Source organism: Crinia signifera, chromosome 9 (assembly GCF_055691185.1).
Source record: "Crinia signifera chromosome 9, ASM5569118v1, whole genome shotgun sequence".
Classification (NCBI taxonomy): domain Eukaryota; kingdom Metazoa; phylum Chordata; class Amphibia; order Anura; family Myobatrachidae; genus Crinia; species Crinia signifera.
The window spans coordinates 59,066,050-59,086,214 of record NC_139225.1 but is presented as its reverse complement, the minus strand read 5'-3'; the positions used below and the strand labels follow the sequence as shown (position 1 = coordinate 59,086,214).

Sequence of the window (20,165 nt, the reverse complement as noted above, 5' to 3'; positions counted from 1 at the left end):
CATAAAGTTTCTGAGACCCCCAGAAGGCTAGTGGCAAGCATCAGACCCATGGTGTGTCTGAATTAACGAGCCTATTATAGTCAATGGGGAAAATGTGTCGCCCTGACATGTCCAGTTCTAGGTGTACTAGAGACTGATACCATATGAAAGAGGAGACATTTCAGGTCCAACTGACTACTAGACTATGTGACACCGGCAATGGAAGCGGCAAGCTACCGTGGGTGGGGTCCCAGCCAATTGTCTGCCCAGCTTGCAGGGGTTTCTGGCTAGGGACTTGAACGCAATTTACATTATTCACGCTGACTTCTTTGACTGTGAAAAAAAGCAGTCTCCCAAGTGGGGTGGGCAACAGTCAGCATTAACCAGCCTCTCATTGCGCTAGCTAAAACACGGACAATGTGGAAGTTGTGTGGGCATTTAAAGTCCTGTAGACAATATGGCCAATGAGCTGCTGGTTGGAATGACAAATTTGTCCTCTAATTATATAGTGCAGCATGTGTTACATAGTCAGCTGTGTTGGCATAAAAGAACGCTGCTATAAAAGAACGCTGCTATAAAATTGCTATAGCTTAACACTATGGATAAATTACAATGGGCTTAAAGCCTAATTTGTTTGGTTTTGGTGGTCCATTCAGCTCAGAACCGTGTTCTTATGGAAGAGGAGACTGGTTTAGTTACCAGACGTTTTGAACTCTAAGGGGGATATTCAATCTCCTGCAGCCATCTCCCGACGGGGGAGATGGCTACGTGGCCCTATTCCATGCTGTCTTCCCCAGCAGTATTGAACAGGGGATCGTGGAAGAACGCGCCCGACTTCACAAGTCAGGCTCGTTCTGCAGAGAACGGCTGTGAATTGACGAGTTCCCGGCTGAAGCTCGCAGATTCCCGTCCGCTTTCTGCGGCCACGCCCCCTTCTCTCCCCGCTGCAAGCGGGACATTGAATCTCGCCTGCACATTCTCGGTCGAGCAGACCGAGTACGGGACAGGGTCATGGCTGTCGGGCCAGCCCAACAGCCGTGACCCAACATTGAATACCCCCTAAGTTTCTGATATATATATCCGCACACAGTCTTTTTGAAGCACAGGAATTTTTCTGTTTGAGAACTGTTGGCCAATCATCTCTTAGTGCATGGTGTATTGAGGCTAGATGTATGAGGACACATCTGTATATAAATACATATATAAATACTATGTACACTCATACCTCTGAGGAAGAATTTTGTCCTGAGACAAATAGCCTGGCTTTTGCACGTCCTTGTTAAAATCACCATACTTGGCCTGAACAGCATAAGAAGCTAGGAGTACTGCAGTCTCTGGGGGGCAGTAGATGTCATCATTCAGGATACCTTCCTTTACTTGCAGAAAGAAAAGTCGCTGGGTTATATCCTGGATCAACTCCTCAGATACGTCCTCTGGGTAAAATTTGGCACGGAACTTGAAAAGCATTGGACTATCCTTCCGTACATCCTGAGCAGTCACCTGAGTAAACATAGTGTAGCATTATAAATATTTAGCAGAATCTAAATTCTCTATATAAAAAAAGGCACAAAGGGTGCATAATGCCACTACTGTAAATGTGTGTGAGAAAAACAATAGCAATGTAGCAAGCTGTCTGAGGTACTTTCTTACAAAATGTACTTTATTCCTCATATTGTAGCTGAAGACACATTTAAATGACTTTCAAAAGGAAGAACTTATCATTAAGAGCACTGCACTTTGTCTGCATGGCTTTCCATTTCCTCTATAACTTCGCCCCCTCATTCCCTATTACAGGTACAAGCAGCAGATCACTTAATACACAAAGATCCCCAAGCCATCGTGAAAACCACAAAAACCAAATGACTACAAATGGGCCGTTTCTTTACTAGAAACTACTCCCCCTAACTAGAGAATTCCGACTTAGATCCTACATCACAGGCAGATCCAGGGAAGCCTGGAATCCGAGAAGCAGTCAGTGGACCTTGCTGTAGCATTCATAACTAGAGAAGCCCGTGGTAGATGTATTAAGCCTGAAAAAGGGATAAAGTGGAAGGTGATTGATGTGATTGATGTACCATCCTGTCAAGTTATAGGCTGGAATTATCACTTCACCCTCCACTTTATCACTTCTCCGGGCTTAACCTTCTGTCCCTAAATCCTCTACTTGCTTCTCAGTAGCAGACATTCAGTGAGCATTCTAAATGGCGGAAGCTGCTGGCCACCCATCCCTTACACCCACTCGGGATCTAAATAAAAAAAAAAACAGACGCAAAAATACTTGCACATTTAATTCATAGCACTGTTCTAATTAAGCTTAGTTCACATGTTAGATAAAGCAGAAAGAATATTAATAAAGAGAAATAACCTTTTTGTTGAGTTTTAACCACGTTGAGAAGCCCTTTGTGTCCTGATACTGAAGCCCAAAATACCACACTTCTCGAAGGCCGATTGTTTTCACAACCTGCGTAGAAAAAAGTTATGTAAATGTTAATTTAATCATATCACAAAAGACTGGTCATTTGGTACAAATCACATCCAGATATGTTGCAAATTGGTCAAAAACCTAAATAACCATATAAAAGCAAGAGACATTTGTAGTCAACCAAGGACCACGTTCACATATTGCAGGCATTCCCAACCACGGTCCTCAAGGCACACCAACAGTGCAGGTTTTAGTGATATCCAGGCTTCAGCACAGATGGTTTAATCAGAATCCCTCAGATATTAAGTCACCTGTGCTTAAGCCTGGATATCTACAAAACCTGCACTGTTGGTGTGCCTTGAGTACCATGGTTGGGAATGCCTGACATATTGTGATGCAACTGCACTTATCCAGTGAGCAATGACACAACTTGAACATGTCGACTAAAAACTTTCAGAATACCAGTAGGATTAGGCCCGGAAAATCATGGTTCTTGTTTACATTGTGACTGATTTCTGTCAGCATCTCACGTAGATTAGGCTTTAAGGAAAATGTTACCAGACAGAATCCTGTGCGTACATGGTCATTGTCCAACTGCACTGAGTGTCTCCAAATGGCAAGATCTATTACATTTACTGTAGCTACATAGATAGGTGTCTTCATAAATCGTAGATGCAGTCACGATAAACAGCATCATGAAGGATGCAGGCTCCCTAATATTCTGGAAGTGGTAGATGTCTTTTTACCCAAAAATGAGTCACAATTCGATGCAACCAAGACGATACTTACAATATGGCCAAAGATACTGTTAACTTTCATTTTGGTGTGCTTTACAAATTTCACACTGCTCATTTAAAAACCCCTCTCTCAGTTCACACATAGCATCAAACAAATAAATAAGTTTAAAGGCCCATACACACTGGGTGATTTTGAGCTGAAAACAGTTAAGATTTTACAGTTTGAGCTGCTTCAATACAAAAGCCGCCTAGACAATGTATGGCCAGACGTTGAGCGCGGATGCACGTTCCTGCATTGTCATCGCTCATCTGCTGGTAACACCCGCCTAGTGGACTGTGTTCCGTATCGTCCCGTTATGGAAAGCCGTCCACCCTCCAAGCGAAAATTGAGTCACAGTTTGCTTACAGTATACTTTGGATTAGGGTAAAATAAATGGCATGCTAAACATGTTTATTTGGCAAGACTTTACGATGACTGTGTGCCAAAAACACATTCAAAGCAATATCCCCAAAAGCCCTGAGTGATTGTTGTAGAGAGAAAATCCTCAGTTAAGCTTTTTTGGATTTATTATTACTAGTCCAGTAAAAATTTTATATTTTTAGCAAGAAATGGGAATGTATTCATAGCAATGGACACATGATATCACACAATATCTCCATATCAGAAAACACAAAACATTGCACCCACCCAGGCAAGTGTCATCCCGCAATGCAGACAAAGCTCCAGACTTCTATAGCACTGAGCCTGCCCGAGAACATATGACTAGAGCCAACATGAGTTCATAATGCCCAGAGTATATAAAGAGATGCCTACTGAGCAGGGCTACATAAATACACTAGAAGGAAGATCTATTCGTTAAGTACACAAGATTCATATAGGAACCAGCATAAGAAGGCAACATAAACACTGCAAAACACAGAACATATAATAGTAAAAGTTAGTTAAAGCTTAGGTTCTGTTGGCATCTGCTCAAATGTTTTTTCTAGATGTAATGGAAAAAAAGCAGCAGTTTAAGATTATAGCAGCTATCAGTGTCAGCTGTCACCATACAAATAACGGAAGCCAAGGCCCAGTGTCCAGCCAGCGTCACTTTCTCCTGCTATCAGACATTCAGCATCCTCCTAGCGAACCAAGCCAGTCTGATAGGACCATCATGATCTCACTATAGCAGCTGTTTCTGCAACTTTTGTTAAGTGGGCACAATATATTGTGTACTCAATAACATCTGTGTTCAATTTGCACACAATTGGTGCTACAATAACATTACGCAGACATTTTATTATTTATTTACAGTTTCTTATTCCGCATCGCTTTACAGAGAATATTTTGAACATTCACACCAGTCCCCCTACACGCAGACATTCTAGGGTAAATTTGTTGGGCGCAAACCCATAGTGGGAATCAAACCCACGACCTCAGTGCTGTGAGGCAGTAATGCTAACTATTACACTGTCCGTACTGCCCCCAAATATTATATGTGCTCTTCTGTGTGTCATGGTTATAAAGGTTTCTATGTACTTTAACAAATTTCAGGTATTTTGAGACATTTTGTAGACGACTACCACAAACATTAAACCTTTAGTTAAGGAATTGAACTAAAAATATGCCTGACATATGGTATATATTTAAAAAGGTAAAAAAAATAACATTTGCATAGATAAAAATTAAGCACAGTAATAAATGCATGAAAGAAATTACACATGATTATTTATATGTGTGCATTCTCTGTTGCTCTGTTAATAGAGCATGGAAAACTTATTTGAATACATATTAAAGACTAAAAATAGGATAGGTATGAGGAACTATGTGTTGAAGGGGTGTCTTGAGTAGAAGCAGGAGTTGGAAACCTTACTGAAAAGCTGTGCTTGGTGGAAATAAGGATGCACCACAACCTTATAGCCACAAAAAGTGCAGCTTTTAGTGATATCCAGGTTTCAGCACCGGTGTTTAAATTAAACTAGCTGAAGTAGTAATTAAGTCACCTGCACTTAAGCATGGATAGCACTAAAACTTGGAACGTTAGTGTGCCTTTTGGACCATGGTTGGGAATGCAGCCATAGGGCAGTATTCAATGTAGAAAATTCTCTGTGCATGGCGAGAGATTTTTTCTCTCGCCATGCACTTGCCGTGTTCCGGAGCCTCCTGCTCCCACTATTCAACGTATTTAAGACTCGCCGACACTCGCGGCGAGTCTTAACCCCTGCAGCGGACGAGCGTCCGCGGCAGGGAGCTGACAGGGAGCCGTGGGACGGTGGCATCCAGGGAGATTAAAGTCTCCCTGGATGCCCCAGAACATATGTGGAGGGTAGGGGGCCCCCCCGGGACCCAGGCAGCACAGGCTGCCCCCCCCCCCCCAAAAAAAATTAAAAAAAATATATATTTTTAAATTAAATATATATTCATGTGCTATAAGCACATGAATAAAAATAACATGCCCCTTCACAGAAAAAAAAACCTGATTTTTTGACACCAAAATTAAAAAAAAAAACCCTTTTAGATTAAAAGTTCACATTCCAGCTCTCCATCAAAAGATGGAGAATTTCTACACGGAGAGAGACGGCGAAAATCACTTAGAAAGACGGCGAATATTTCACATTGAATAGGGTGGTTCACTTTTGGAGAGCAAAATGCTCCGTCCAGGGCGAAAAAAGCAAAAATTCGCCATAAAACACGGAGAATTTTTCTCATTGAATACTGCCCTATAGAGTCTGGTAAGATGTGAGCAGGCCAAGAATACACATTGAGAAATCTGATTAAATATACCATAGTCAGGAATCCAGAAAGGAGTTTGAGGGTGCATGGTTCTGCAGATAAATCTCATCCTTTATAAAAGCTTGTGTATGCCGACATCCCGAACACAGGGTGATAAAGGCATTATGTGTCGCTACCTACCAAGTGTACTCCTGATTTGGGAGATTGTACATGGTTCAGAGTGAAAAAAACCCCAATGAGAACTATAACTAGTTATTTATGAATAATTATAGCCAGTGTGCCCTTAGTAGCACAGCCTAGTCCAAAAGTATATGCTGAAAACTAACAGTCTGAAAGGGAAAAAAAAAAAATCAAAAAACAGGAAGAGCATGAAGGTGGAGCAATATTCTAGGTGGATTTCAGATAGATCACACAATATCTCAGTGATAAAAGATTCTTACACCGTGTTGAGGAAGCACATGAGTAAAGTGTGTATGAAATTAGCCAGTTACATATAAAATACACATGCTGCAATCAGTTCAGTTGCATGCCATATGCCTGTAGTTAAATGAAATAAAAAAAAAAAAAGCCTTCTTGACAACACAATGAGTATGACACACAAGGACACCCTTGATTGCTTTGATGGTGTGTAGTTATGCATTCTTTTTTAGGCACCAAAAAAAATAAAATAAATTATGCCTGTTTTTAACCTAGCCTTTTTATATCTCTGTTCTCTGTACTGTATGTATACCTTTAAGTACCTAGAAAAAAATTGAGCCGTTAAATGTCTATTTAACATAGAGCTTTTAGTTCTGTTTGAAAAACGTGCATTTTTCCGTAACGCAATACGAAAGGCATATAAAGTAATTAGGTGTGGATTTTTGGATTTGGGAGGAAACGTTAAGTTAGGGGTCCAAATTGTTTGGGCGATTCCTTATTACAACACCCATGACACTTCAAATTGCATGGATACAAAGGTTGCGATTAGCATATCATTTAATAAATTGAAAAATCTATATTTAATATATCTGATGAAGCCGCTGACACCTCATAGGAGGAGGAGAAATGAGTCACACAACTGATTGCTACCTTGACCGTCCATTCTGGAGCTCCAAAAAAATGGGATCCCACATCTGCCAGCATAAAAGCAAGTACTGACACTGTTCAATCCAGCACAGTATTAACATTGGCTGAATATTTGGCAAACAAACAGATACTGGGTTACCCATTTTTTTTTTTCTGTCTGGCCAGACAGTGGACAATAAATTGTGGCTACTGAGAATTATTGTGCCCTAAATAACCAAGGACACACTGTGGAGATTATAACTGGATATAACTAATCCACGGAGGTTTTTCCTTTTTTTTTTTTTTTTACCAGCTACAAATATAAATCAGATAACTGGGCCACAACAAATAACTAATTAACGGTACTCTTTACTTAGAAGGGCGCCCATCATGGCCATCTCGGGCATTGAATGCACTAAAAAATCGGGTGCGATGCGACCGACGAGATGCCCGAGATTTCCCATAGGGAACAATGTTAAATGTCTCAATTGACCCAATTTTCCTGTTCAATGCCTCAATTGACCCAATTTTTCCATAGGAAACAATGTTAAATGGGCCACAGAGGCCAAATAGGCACCCTGAAGTGAATAATGGCCACCCGAATTGTTAACGCCACCCCACGATCAACGTCAACCCGAAGCGTGGCGAGCGGCGGCGGTACGCGTCCTACGACCTTTTCATACCCCCACTATCCACGTCGGCGTGGAGTTGAGAATAGAAAGTGTGGCGAGCGCAGCGAGCCACCGAGCCCGAAGCGTGGCGAGCGCAGCGTGCCCCGCGAGGGGACGCGGATACCTTCACAGGTATCCGCGTCCCCTCGCGGGCTTCACAGCTGTCCGCGTGCGCTCGCCACGCTTCGGGCTCGGTGCGCTCGCCACACTTTCTATTCTCAACTCCACGCCGACGTGGATAGTGGGGGTATGAAAAGGTCTTAGGACGCGTACCGCTGCGCTCGCCACGCTTCGGGTTGACGTTGATCGTGGGGTGGCGTTAACAATTCGGGTGGCCATTATACACTTCAGGGTGCCTATTTGGCCTCTGTGGCCCATTTAACATTGTTTCCTGTGGAAAAATCGGGTCAATTGAGGCATTGAACAGGAAAATTGGGTCAATTGAGACATTTAACATTGTTCCCTATGGGAAATCGCGGGCATCTCGTCGGTCGCATCGCACCCGATTTTTTAGTGCATTCAATGCCCGAGATTTTTTACTAACGATGCCCACGATCAAAATCGTGGGCGCCGTTCTAAGTAAAGAGTACCTAATTAACTGTCATCATCAAGTGTATATTTGATTTTACTATGTTTTATCTTATCACTGGCCAGTGAAATGTTTATTTAATAAATTCTTAATTCCTTTTTCCTCTATACATTGTTTCTAGCGCGTGTTTACACAATTCTATAGTTAATAGACTGTCAGGCAGTCGAGATTTGGCAGAAACGGTTGCTTTGACATTCTATCTTCACCCAAAAAATACTAAAGGCCCATACACACTTGACGATTTTCAGTTGAAAATCGGTCAAAACAGCCGTTTTGAGCGATTTTCGGCTGAAAATCGCCCAGTGTGTATGCCCCGGCGATTGCCGACAAGCAATGATGCGCGCTGCTCCCGCATCATCGCTAGTTAAGTGGTTCATCTGCTGGTTTTACCAGCAGATGTGGCGATGATGGATGGTTTTTCATCCATCATCGCAATGTGTGTACGCTTGCCGGGCTGAAAGATTAACCACTTTCAGCCGGGCGGACCGCCCCGCTGCCCCCCGCCGCCCCGCCTGTCATAATACTCACCCTGCAGGATTGGTCCACGCTGCCCCGCTCAGACTGCTGCGGCTGTGTGCCGCAGAGCCACGCTCCCCCGCCGTCCTCCTGTTCTCCTGGGTCCCAGCTCTGCCGCACCGGCCACACTAACTGACACGCTGACGCCCCGCCCCCTTACACCATGCTCCCTCCGCCTCTCTCTGTCCTGCTCCACACGGAGCACCACTGTCCACCAATGTTTTCATTTTTAAGCGAGTAATATATACATTGCTGGTATGTGCCAGCAATGTATATATTACTGGCACAGCTGGGCACCAATGAGTTCCATAAACCAGTAATATATAGATTGCTGGCACGTGCCAGCAATCTATATATTACTGGCACCGCTGGGCACCAATGAGTTTCTTAAGCCAGTAATATATAGTTTGCTGGCACGTGCCAGCAATCTATATATTACTGGCACCGCTGGGCACCAATGAGTTTCATAAGCCAGTAATATATAGATTGCTGGCACGTGCCAGCAATCTATATATTACTGGCACCACTGGGCACCAATGAGTTTCATAAGCCAGTAATATATAGATTGCTGGCACGTGCCAGCAATCTATATATTACTGGCACCGCTGGGCACCAATGAGTTTCATAAGCCAGTAATATATAGATTGCTGGCACGTGCCAGCAATCTATATATCACTGGCACCGCTGGGCACCAATGACATTCTTAAGCCAGTAATATATAGATTGATGGCACGTGCCAGCAATCTATATATCACTGGCACCGCTGGGCACCAATGAGTTTAAGCCAGTAATATATAGATTGCTGGCACTTGCCAGCAATCTATATATCACTGGCACCGCTGGGCACCAATGAGTTTCATAAGCCAGTAATATATAGATTGCTGGCACGTGCCAGCAATCTATATATCACTGGCACCGCTGGGCACTAATGAGTTTCATAAGCCAGTAATATATAGATTGCTGGCACGTGCCAGCCATCTATATATTACTGGCACCAATGAGTTTCATAAGCCAGTAATCTATAGATTGCTGGCACGTGCTAGCAATCTATATATCACTGGCACCACTGGGCACCAATGACATTCTTAAGCCAGTAATATATAGATTGCTGGCACATGCCAGCAATGTATATACTACTGGCACCACTACCCACCAATGATTATTTACTGAATTTATTAGCCAGTAATATATACCCGGCTGTCTCAGAGCAGGTCCATCCATCTGTGGCACGGCTATTTCAAATGACGCACCAGCTCGCGACTCCTTAGCCAATCGGAGCTAGCGGCCAGGCAACCAATCAGGCGCTGCCACGCTGTGAGCTTCGATTAGCTTGTGAGTCACGAGCCGGCACATCATTTCAAATAGCCACGCCATGGACAGATAGACCTGTTCTGAGACATCTGGGTTTTCCACCGCTCTGCCCCGGCTTACTCCTTTAACACGGAGTGCAGTGCACAGAGTAACTTCCCCTGGCAAAGAGCATGAAACCCCTTGCAAAGAGCATGTAACCCTTGGCAGAGATAAAGAAAGCCCTAGTTAGCAGCATAGGGTGGGGTTTACATTAGTTCTGAATCAGGCCCCAAAAACAGAAATGCATTAAATACAATGGCCCCCTGCTCCCGCCCTTGGAATTCAAACCCAGCCCATTATGTAAATCGGCTTTTAATGAAAGATTTTCAGCAAAGTCTTTCGCCTCCTGAAAATCTTTTGCTCTTTGGGAAAATAGCTCAGTGTGTACACACTACTTTGGTGAAAGATATATCTATCAAAGATTTTGCCAAAGTCTTTTGAAATGAAAATCTTCTAGTGTGTATGGGCCTTAAGATAGGTGGTTGACATTTCAGTTTGTGTGTGCGATTTGATGTGGAATGACCAAAAACATTCCTTTTCACGTGCAAAAAAATCCAGAATTATTGTCCCACTGACTACTGGAACAAACACACAAGTGATCGAATTTAGACTTACGTACACATGGGTACAATCAGCATGAGATTTTGACTATATAGTACAGGTTTTTTACCTTGCGATCCCGATGCGCGCTCCCATGGCAGCACAAATCGAAACCTAGATAGACAGGGCAGCAAAGACTATATAGTGCAGATCTGCACTAAATCGTCTAAATGGCATGCATGTCGGGTGGAATAGCAAGCCTAATCGACCGTGTGTACACACCATTACTTATTAACTGTAGTGAGTGCACTAAAGCTCAACAAACAATCAAATTACTATTGATACTGAAATTCAATTGTTTAGGTGTAAATCTAATGTACTAAAAGCTCCAACTACATGTATAAAATAATCCAAAATATGGCACAATTACTGATTTAAACTAAAGTACATGTATAGAAATATAAAACAATATTTGGAAATATCGTTAACAAGCATATATACAACAAAATGACTAGTTTTGATACACATCATACATTTTTGCTGCAGTCAAGCAAAAAAGCCCCTCGTGTCCCACTAGCAGTCCCTGCCTGTCCCTGCCACCGTAGTTCCACGCCACTTCCCCGCAGTGGTGGTGGCTTAGGCATGCCTCCAATAATGACTGTGGCAGACAGGACCACCCCCCAAAGATGATGTCACAGGCAGGCAGGACCACCCCCTGAGGTGGGGGCTTAGGCCTGCCTCCAATATTGACTGTGGCAGAAAGGAATACACTTCTCTAGGAGGTTGTCAATGCCTATGAGGTTGTCAATGCCTGAAAGATTGTTCTGTTACAAGTATATGAGGTCCAGCAAACAAGAATTAACTTCAGAAGTCATGCAATTGCTCAGTGGGTGACACATGCAGTTTACTAGTCTCGATTATCTTCTGGTCATTAAGGGATCTTCTACATATAGTAAAGCCAGATAGACAAATGCATGAAGTCCTTTAGAACCCCACCCAGACTAACCAAAACTAGGGAAGTTTGGCAGCCAGAACTTGTGAAGAGAACAGTTAATAAGTCCCATTCTTCATCACTTCTTCCAGCAGACAACGCCCAGCGCTTTCCCCAGACAGACATACAAAGCTGGCTCTATAATTGGCTTTTTCTGCTAAAGCACTGAGAAGTTGTGAATGTGTGTTTCATCAGCAGCTGCTTCCCACATAGGAGCCCATATCCCTCAGCCAAGCTGCTCTGCTTCTGTTTCAACTGGAATTTAGTGCAGCATTTCTACTAAAAGAAGGTTCTGAGGCTGAACTACTTGGAGGAGTAGAAATAAAAGGCAAAGCTGTGGCTGACAGTTTTCATGACTGTGACAGGCTGGCTGATTTTAAACCAAATGTTTTTGTTTTGTTTCTAAAACACTTAAAATTTTTTTTTAACCCTTTGCGTTCCAAGTGAATTGTCAAAATAGGATGTGAACATTGCCAAGCAAACATCTGTATTCATACAGACCTGTAAGGTTTACATTTATACAAAAAAAAATTTTTTTCTTTTACACAAAATTTATTTATTTATTGTGCATCTCACAGATGTTGGCACTCAGAGTTAAAAAAATTATTATACTAAAAAACTAGTGTTTTTATTCACAATATTCAAAGCCAGTAGCATGCCCTTTTTAGAATACTTGACTCCTGCTGATTGTGTGTCTGTTTCCACCTCTGAAAAGTGCTTTTCCATTTTGTATTACGGTACTTATAGTACACGGCAGCAGTTACGTACATTCAGAATCGGCCTTGTGTTCCCACGCTCAGTGTAGTCAGAAGTAGCGTAGCTTCCCTGGCTGCCTTACTTGTGTAATTTCATGGTGCCAGCCTAAGCTACGTTATCAGCGTAGTCTGCCGCCGTGAAACTACACAAGTAACGGTACTTGTGAGTTATCTGGGCTGCCGATTTTGTCCTTAAGTTTCGTTAACTTAAGGACACCCGACCGACGCGATGCCCGCGATTTAGCCCAAATCGGGGGCATCGCGTCGGTCGTGGCCGTTATAAGGGGCCGCGACGCGATGCCCGCGATTTCCCATAGACAGTAATGTTAAAAGACACGATGGACCCGATTTCCCATAGACAGTAATGTTAAAAGACGCGATGGACCCGATTTCCCATAGACAGCAATGTTAAAATAAAATGACAATGTGAAATTGGCCAATATGGCCATTTCACATTGGATATGTTTTAAAAAATAATGTTTCATGGCCCCCCACCACCGTTAACGCCACCCCGCTATTGACGCCAACCCGAAGCGTGGCGAGCGCAGCGAGCCCGCGAGGGGCGGCGGTACGCGTCCTCCGACCTTTTCATACCCCTACTATCCACTAGGGCGTGTAGTGAGAATAGAATAGTGTGGCGAGCGCAGCGATCCACCGAGCCCGAAGCGTGGCGAGCGCAGCGTGCCCCGCGAGGGGACGCGGATACCTTCACAGGTATCCGCGTGCCCTTGCGGGCTTCACAGGTGTCCGCTGCGCTCGCAACGCTTCGGGCTCGGTGGATCGCTGCGCTTCGGGTTGTCAAACAGATTGAGCGCCTCTCCCCCAGCACCAGCATCATCACCTCTCCGCCAAAGAGAGGGGATCATGCTGGCGCCGGTGGTGTGAGAGGCACTGACTAGGCTTGCCAGGGACAGAGATGCAGTTCCCAGCAACACTACGGTAGTTACTTGTTTAGCCGCCGTGAAACCACACAAGTAAGGCAGCCGTTAGGCTGATCTTATCGTAGCGCTGCTGCCAGTGCTACGCTCATAACGTAGCTTAGAGAAGTAAGGCAGCCGTTGGCGTGCTGCCAAGATTCAATCATAGCTGCCGCCGTGAAACTAAACAAGTACCTGTATTACTATTCAGACTTAATGTCCATACACACTAAACAATTATGCCCAGCGTGTATGGACAGCGAAGATTACTATCATCACTGGGGGGAAAGCCGCTAAGTGCATACACACTGAGCAGCTTTCCCCCTGCCCGGCGCCGACAGAGGGGAGAGGAGTAATACCAGCAGATGAGTGGCTTCTCCGGCGATTATTGCTGCTTTGAGCGGCTTTCAGCTCAAAGTCGCCCAGCGTGTATGGGCCTTTATTTTATTATAAGTAGGACCAAAGCTTGAAATTAACTTGTTCTTATTTTCAAACTTGATTTGAGTGTACTTTGTATGTATTCATGTTTATCCACATATACTGTATTTAGATTTAATAAAAATCGAGTTTTAATGAAAATGTAAAATAAACCAAATCCAAGCCCAACATAATTTACGATGAGAAGCATGAAAACATGGATTAAGCGGAGAGAAATCATTCAACGGTCGCCGACCATCGAATGATTTGTAACCCCTTAGGAATTAAAAAGTCTAAACTGACTTATTTCCGTTGGAGTCTGCCGAAGGAGAGGCGGGCGCTGATGTCAGGTGACGTCAGCTGCCACCCCGCAGGCATCGGCCAGGGCCCCTGGGTGTTCCCTTGCTCCGGTCCCTGCACCCCCCCCCCATGTGAAAGCCTCAGCGACCTAAAGCATTAATACGGAGGCCCTGCATGTGCTTTTAATCGCCCATACGCAGAGCCGAATCATCGGTCTCAAAGGTGAATACGCTGGAGATCAATCCAATGTGAATCACCACCAAAGTTTTTAAAACCTGATTCATTTTTTTTTTTTTTTAAATAACTATAACATTAATAGAGGGAAAAAATAAAAAAATAAAATCTGTCACTGATCTCATCGAGAATACTGCCGCAGTCTATGAAAGACCTGTTTCTAAAACACTAACAGGCTGGTAACCATTGAAAACGAATATACCGTATATACTCGAGTATAAGCCGACCCGAATATAAGCCGAGGCCCCTAATTTTGCCCCAAAAATCTGGGAAAACTTATTGACTCGAGTATAAGCCGGGGGTAGGAAACACAGCGGTTACTGGTCTGACACACACACACACACATACGGTATTACCGGTAGTATACATACAAACAGCGAAGAACTCACAATGTATACAAACAATACTGACAAAAACACACAAATGGTATACACACAGTTGACACAGACATACACACACTTGCACAGTATACATACACATGCACAGTATACACACATGCACAGTATACATACACACACATGCACAGTATACATACACACACAGACATGCACAGTATACATACACGCACAAACATGCACAGTATACATTACATACACACACATACACACACACAGACATGCACAGTACACATAAAGGTAATTTATTACAGCATATATGGTACCCAGAGCCCCCTCACTGCCCCCCCCCCCCCCCCACACACACACACACACCGGAATGTATTTATCATTTAATGTTGGTACGGTACCTTTATTCACAGAGTACCGGTACTTTAGACGCAGGACGGAGCAGAGGGAGCAGAGCACCAGGCAGGAAGTGTCAACCTCTGACACTCCTGCGTGTGTCCGGCCCCTGCTCTGTCCTGCTGCAGCGCGGCGCCGGCGGGAGAACGGGCGGGTAAGGTAGGGTAAGGCTGAGTGGTTAGAGCGGGCGCATAAGGCAGGGGAGCCGGCGGCAGCAGTGCACAGCTCCGGCGCTTTGTGATATGTCTGCGCCCGGAGCTAGTGTTCTGCCGGCTCCGCCGATTTTCCACTTGACTCGAGTATAAGCCGAGGAGGGGGTTTTCTGCCCCAAAAAATGGGCAGAAAAACTCGGCTTATACTCGAGTATATACGGTATATAAAAAAAAAAGACTTTAAAAGGATATAAATTAAAATCCTTGTTTGTACAGCTCTGCGGAGCATTGTGATGCCTTATAGATGAGTGTTGATTGCAATGTTCTGCATGTTTTCAACTCTTAAATTAAATGGTTTATTCATTTTAGAATAAATTAGACGATATTTTAAGTGACACAAACAACTATAATTTTTGTGCATATTGTCTAGTGTGTACATACCATCATTAATGATGCACACTTCCACAGGTTGTTAGTGATGTGCTGCGTCATCTGTACATGCAGCTCAATCCCGCTCCGGGGACAGTGGCAGGTGCGTAGTTCAGGGAGGACAGAAACCTCCCATGGATCATGCTCTTTTTAGGTCTTCCTTAAGCTACCCTTCGGACACCTGCATCTGCCACCCACTGCCTGCCACTCTCCCTGGGGCAGTTGTCAATAACAGCATTCTCCTAGATGTGGCAATTGACCGTATATTATGTGAAAACAGTCAGTGAGTATGCATTATATTATTTGTCTAGTTCACTGGAAATAATGAGCGGCATTGTGACATTTAAAGTGTCATCTAATATTTTTTTTTTTAAATATGTTTTTATTAAATAGATTCAAGTCATATATGGTACAATGATATTAACAATGAACGACATATCAGTTTTCAATTTACATAGGTAGCAAGAGAGGGTTATACATTGTGGAGGCACACTTTATGACATTATGACATTTCAACCATTGATTATCATAGAGCATATATGGGACATCTAGTGCTAGTCTAAAAGGGGGGCTGTCCCCTTTCAAGGGTGGCCATGTTGTACCAAGTTGTGAGTGACACTGCCTGTCTAATGTTGTTCTTTTCTTGGGCCGTGAGAGAAATTATATATAATAACCATGTGTTAAAAAAAATTTTGGCCCCTGTTTCTGTGTCTAATAGGCATTCTATCCAGTCCATCTGGTAGAGGAATTTTAGTCTTGGGAGCATAAGTTGTAGCGATATTGGATTAGAGTGTATCCACTGGGAAAGGATGGTTTTTTTAGTGGTTGCCGCTATTTTTGCCAGCAGGCACCTGGTACCCCAGGGATGGGTTGAGGGCGTATCCGCCTCATGGATATTCCATAGCGCCCATGAGGGAGTTATGTTGAAAGGTATTTTTAGTGTGTGGGTGATGTACTGCTGTACGTCTTGCCAAAAGATTTGCACTGTGGGACATGCCCACAAGCAGTGGTAGATGTCACTGGGGATAGGCATTTAAAGCAATTGGAGTCGTCTGATATTCCCATTAAGAAGCGGTGTTTGGGTGTGTAATAGGCCCTATGTAGGATCTTGAAATGCATCTCGGCATAAGATGATGAAATAAGTAATTTGTTTAAAGAATTTGTTGCTTTTATGATAGTTTCTATTGGTATGTCAGGAAAGGCCTCCTTCCAGTGTGTCAATCCTTTTTTGACCTTGGAGAGGTCTAAAGTGGGGCGCTTATGGGCATGTAGTGTTGAGGTGGGTATTGGTTCTCCTTTTCTGTAAACTATCATCAGGTCAAACGCTCTGTCAGTGCCTGCTTTGCATAATTTTTGTAAGTTTTTTGTTATGTAGCTTCTGACCTGAAAGTAGGCAAACAGGGGGATTTGTATCTGGGGAAAATTTTCTTTTAGCTGTGCCAGGGTGAGAGGGGTGGTATAATCTTCACCTAGGAACTGAAATATCGACCCGAGTCCCTGTAGATGCCATGTAAAGAAAATAGGGTCTGGGTTTCCATTTTGAAAAGCATGGTTATGGATCAGTGGTGTGTGGAGGGATACTGTGAGTGGCAAACGGAGTCGTTTCCGTGTGACGCGCCAGGCTCTGTATGGTGATTGGAGTAAGGGATTGTCTCTAACATGTGTTGGGGCAGACGTGGGCGGTATGTGTAGTAAGGCGTCTAGGGGGCATTCGTGGAGAAAGGACTGATCTAGTGCTCTATTCGTGTAATTATTTGTGCCACTCACCCAATCTATTGCGTAACGCAGATTGGCAGCTAGGGCGTAGTCCTGTATACATGGTAGGTTAATACCACCTTTAGACTGAAGCTGTTGCCGTTTCAATTGGGAAATTCTGGGGCGTTTACCGGCCCATAAAAACTTAGTGAGAGCTCTATTTATGGTTAAAACATCCTGGTCTTTCAGCAAGAAGGGTAGCATCTGAACCGGGTACAATAATCTAGGGAAGGAGACCATCTTAAAAAGACTACATCGTCCCAGATATGAAAGTGGTAAGTGTCTCCATCTTTGGAAGTCTGCTATCATTTGGACGATGAAGTGAGAGTAGTTTAAGTCATATAGATCTGCTACCTTACTGGAAAAGCGTAGACCTAGATATGTTAGAAATTCAGTGGTCCATCTGAATGGGAAAGTGGTTCCCCACCCAGTCTAGGCCTCGGGGTGAACGGCCAACGCTTCCGTCTTTTGATAATTAACCAGAAAGCCTGAGATGTTTAAAAATACCTCCAGTATCCCCAATAATTTGGGAAGGGCTTGTTTAGGGTTGCTGATGTATAATAGAAGATCGTCAGCGAAGGCAGACACCCTCACCTCCGACCCCCCCAGCTCCAATCCCTGCCATGTGGTTTCCTGGTAGAAGGTGCGTATTAAGGGATCTAATGCCAGATTAAATAATAGTGGGGACAATGGGCAGCCCTGGCGTGTACCTCTGGCTAACCTAAAGGTTGGTGAGTTCAGTCCATTAATGGTTATGCATGCTTCCGGGGAAGAGTATAGCATATTAAAGATATTTATAAAATCTGGGCCAAAGTGTTGTGTTTGTAGTATCCTCAATAAGTGAGACCAGGAGACACGGTCAAACGCTTTGTCTGCGTCGCAGCTTACAATGATCGCCTCTTTGTTGTGCAGAGAATTATAGCGTAGTAGGGCCGCCGTTAAGGTGCGGATATTATGAACAGAGGTTCGGCCTCTCACGAAGCCAGTCTGAGCTGGGTGTAGAATCCTATGTAGGATAGGCTGTAGTCTCCTGGCTAATAATGTGGTAAAGATCTTTAGATCTTGGTTCAGTAGGGATATTGGGCGGTAAGATTGAACTAGTTGGGGATCCTTCCCAGGTTTTGGGAACACCACTATGCGTGCAGCTGTGAACTCTGGGGGAGGTGCATTACCTTGTAACAGAGAGTTGAATAACGATATCAGGTGAGGAGTTAAGCTATCTTTCATTAGTTGGTAATATTCGGCACTGAAGCCGTCGGGGCCTGGAGATCTACCTTTTTTAAGGGTGCTAAGCACTGCTTTTAGTTCTAACTCTGTGATTGGGGTGATAAGTGCGTCCCTCTCTTCGGCAGTGAGGGTAGGCAGTTGGGCCTGCTGTAAAAACTGCATACCTTCTAAGGGCCTGTCAATGGGTGCTTCATATAAGTGTTTATAATAATTCTGAAATTCTGCTGAAATTTCAGCGGGGTTCGAAGTCAATGTTCCATTTTGCGTGGAAAGCTGTAATATGTGTAGTGGGGCAGATTGTGAGCGAACTAGGTTGGCTAGTAGTCTTCCCGTTTTGTTTGAGCTTCTAAAATATTTATTACGGGAGATATCTTGGGAGAATTGGGCCTTTTCCGTGCATAGTGCATCATAAGCTTGTTTTGCCTCTGTATATGCCGTTTTGGATGTCTCAGAGTTATTGAGGAGCATAGCATTATATGCATCTGACAGGCGGTTGCTATGGTCAGCAATAGCGAGGTTTAATTTTTTACGTTTCCTGGCAACGTATTCCATTACCTGTCCCCTAACCACTGGCTTTGAGGCCGCCCAAAATAAGTGTATATTCCCTAGATGTTGTGCATTGTCCGAGGCATAGGTGGAGAAGGCATGTTTCAAATGAAGTGTGAAGTCTGTGGAGTGGGCTAGATAGGAGGGAAATCGCCAATTATAGGATGTGGTGATTGGACTTTTCAGAGTGAGTGTAAACCAAACCCAGGCATGATCAGATAGGTCGATCGGCCCTATCCCTGACTCCACCACTTGATGATATAAAGAATTTGTGATCAGCCAGAGATCAATGCGAGAGGAGGTGCCATGTGGGTGGGAGTAAAAGGTGTACTCTCTGGATGTTGGCATCTCCAGAGGTCACATAGGCCCAAATTATCTAATAATAATGTGACGGGGGAGGGCGTAGTTGTACTGTTCCCACCGGTCCTCCGTCCAGATCTGTCTAGCCCTGTCGACATAACATTATTAAAATCGCCACCCATAATTAGATCTCCCTCTTTCCAGGATAATAGTTTAGTATATAGTGATGTGTAGAAGGGGGTATTAGGTCCGTTGGGGGCATATATTGCTGCTAATGTATATTTTGACCCGCATAGCTCGTGTTTTATAAATAAGAAATGGCCCTCTGGGTCCAGCCAAGTCTCGAATCGTATAGGGCAGGTGTTTCCTGAAAAGTATTAACACTCCTCTACGTTTGGCTGTGAAGGAGGCTGCCCGGAACTCCCCAATCCAGGAATCCCTTAGTACGTTGGGATCTTTGATATCCCAATGTGTCTCTTGTAGAAAGGCTACATCTGGACGTATGCGTTTCAGATGAGTTGCTACTTTACGTCTTTTGATCGGTGAATTAAGTCCCTCCACATTCCAGGACACAAACTTTAACGTGGTCTGTGTCCTAGTTGGTCTATTGGCCATGGTGGGCATCATTAACCAATCCCCTCACGGGGTCTATGTGCTACTAGTAATGAGTTTTTTCGAGGCCCCCAGTCTGTCCCAGCGAGCAGACTGTAGTGGGGCAATATGAACCCAGAGTGCCATTCCACATCACATAACATATATCGTGTACCATATATTATAAACAGTAACCAACTCAAGGCAATAAACTTTTGAACTTTTTCGTAAATCAAAACAGGTGGTCGTG

At 43.9% G+C, this 20,165-nt stretch overlaps 1 protein-coding gene across 1 annotated transcript in view; it reads right to left on the bottom strand.

Annotated features, from left to right (window-relative positions):
* Positions 1-20,165, bottom strand: part of MSN (moesin) — a 130,665-nt gene that overhangs the window by 27,510 nt on the left and 82,990 nt on the right. The window contains exons 3-4 of the mRNA XM_083159115.1: positions 2,345-2,440; positions 1,205-1,479 (exon numbers count right to left, since the gene is read on the bottom strand). Coding sequence (XP_083015241.1) covers positions 1,205-1,479; positions 2,345-2,440 — 371 coding nt within the window. The remainder of the gene's footprint in view (positions 1-1,204; positions 1,480-2,344; positions 2,441-20,165) is intronic.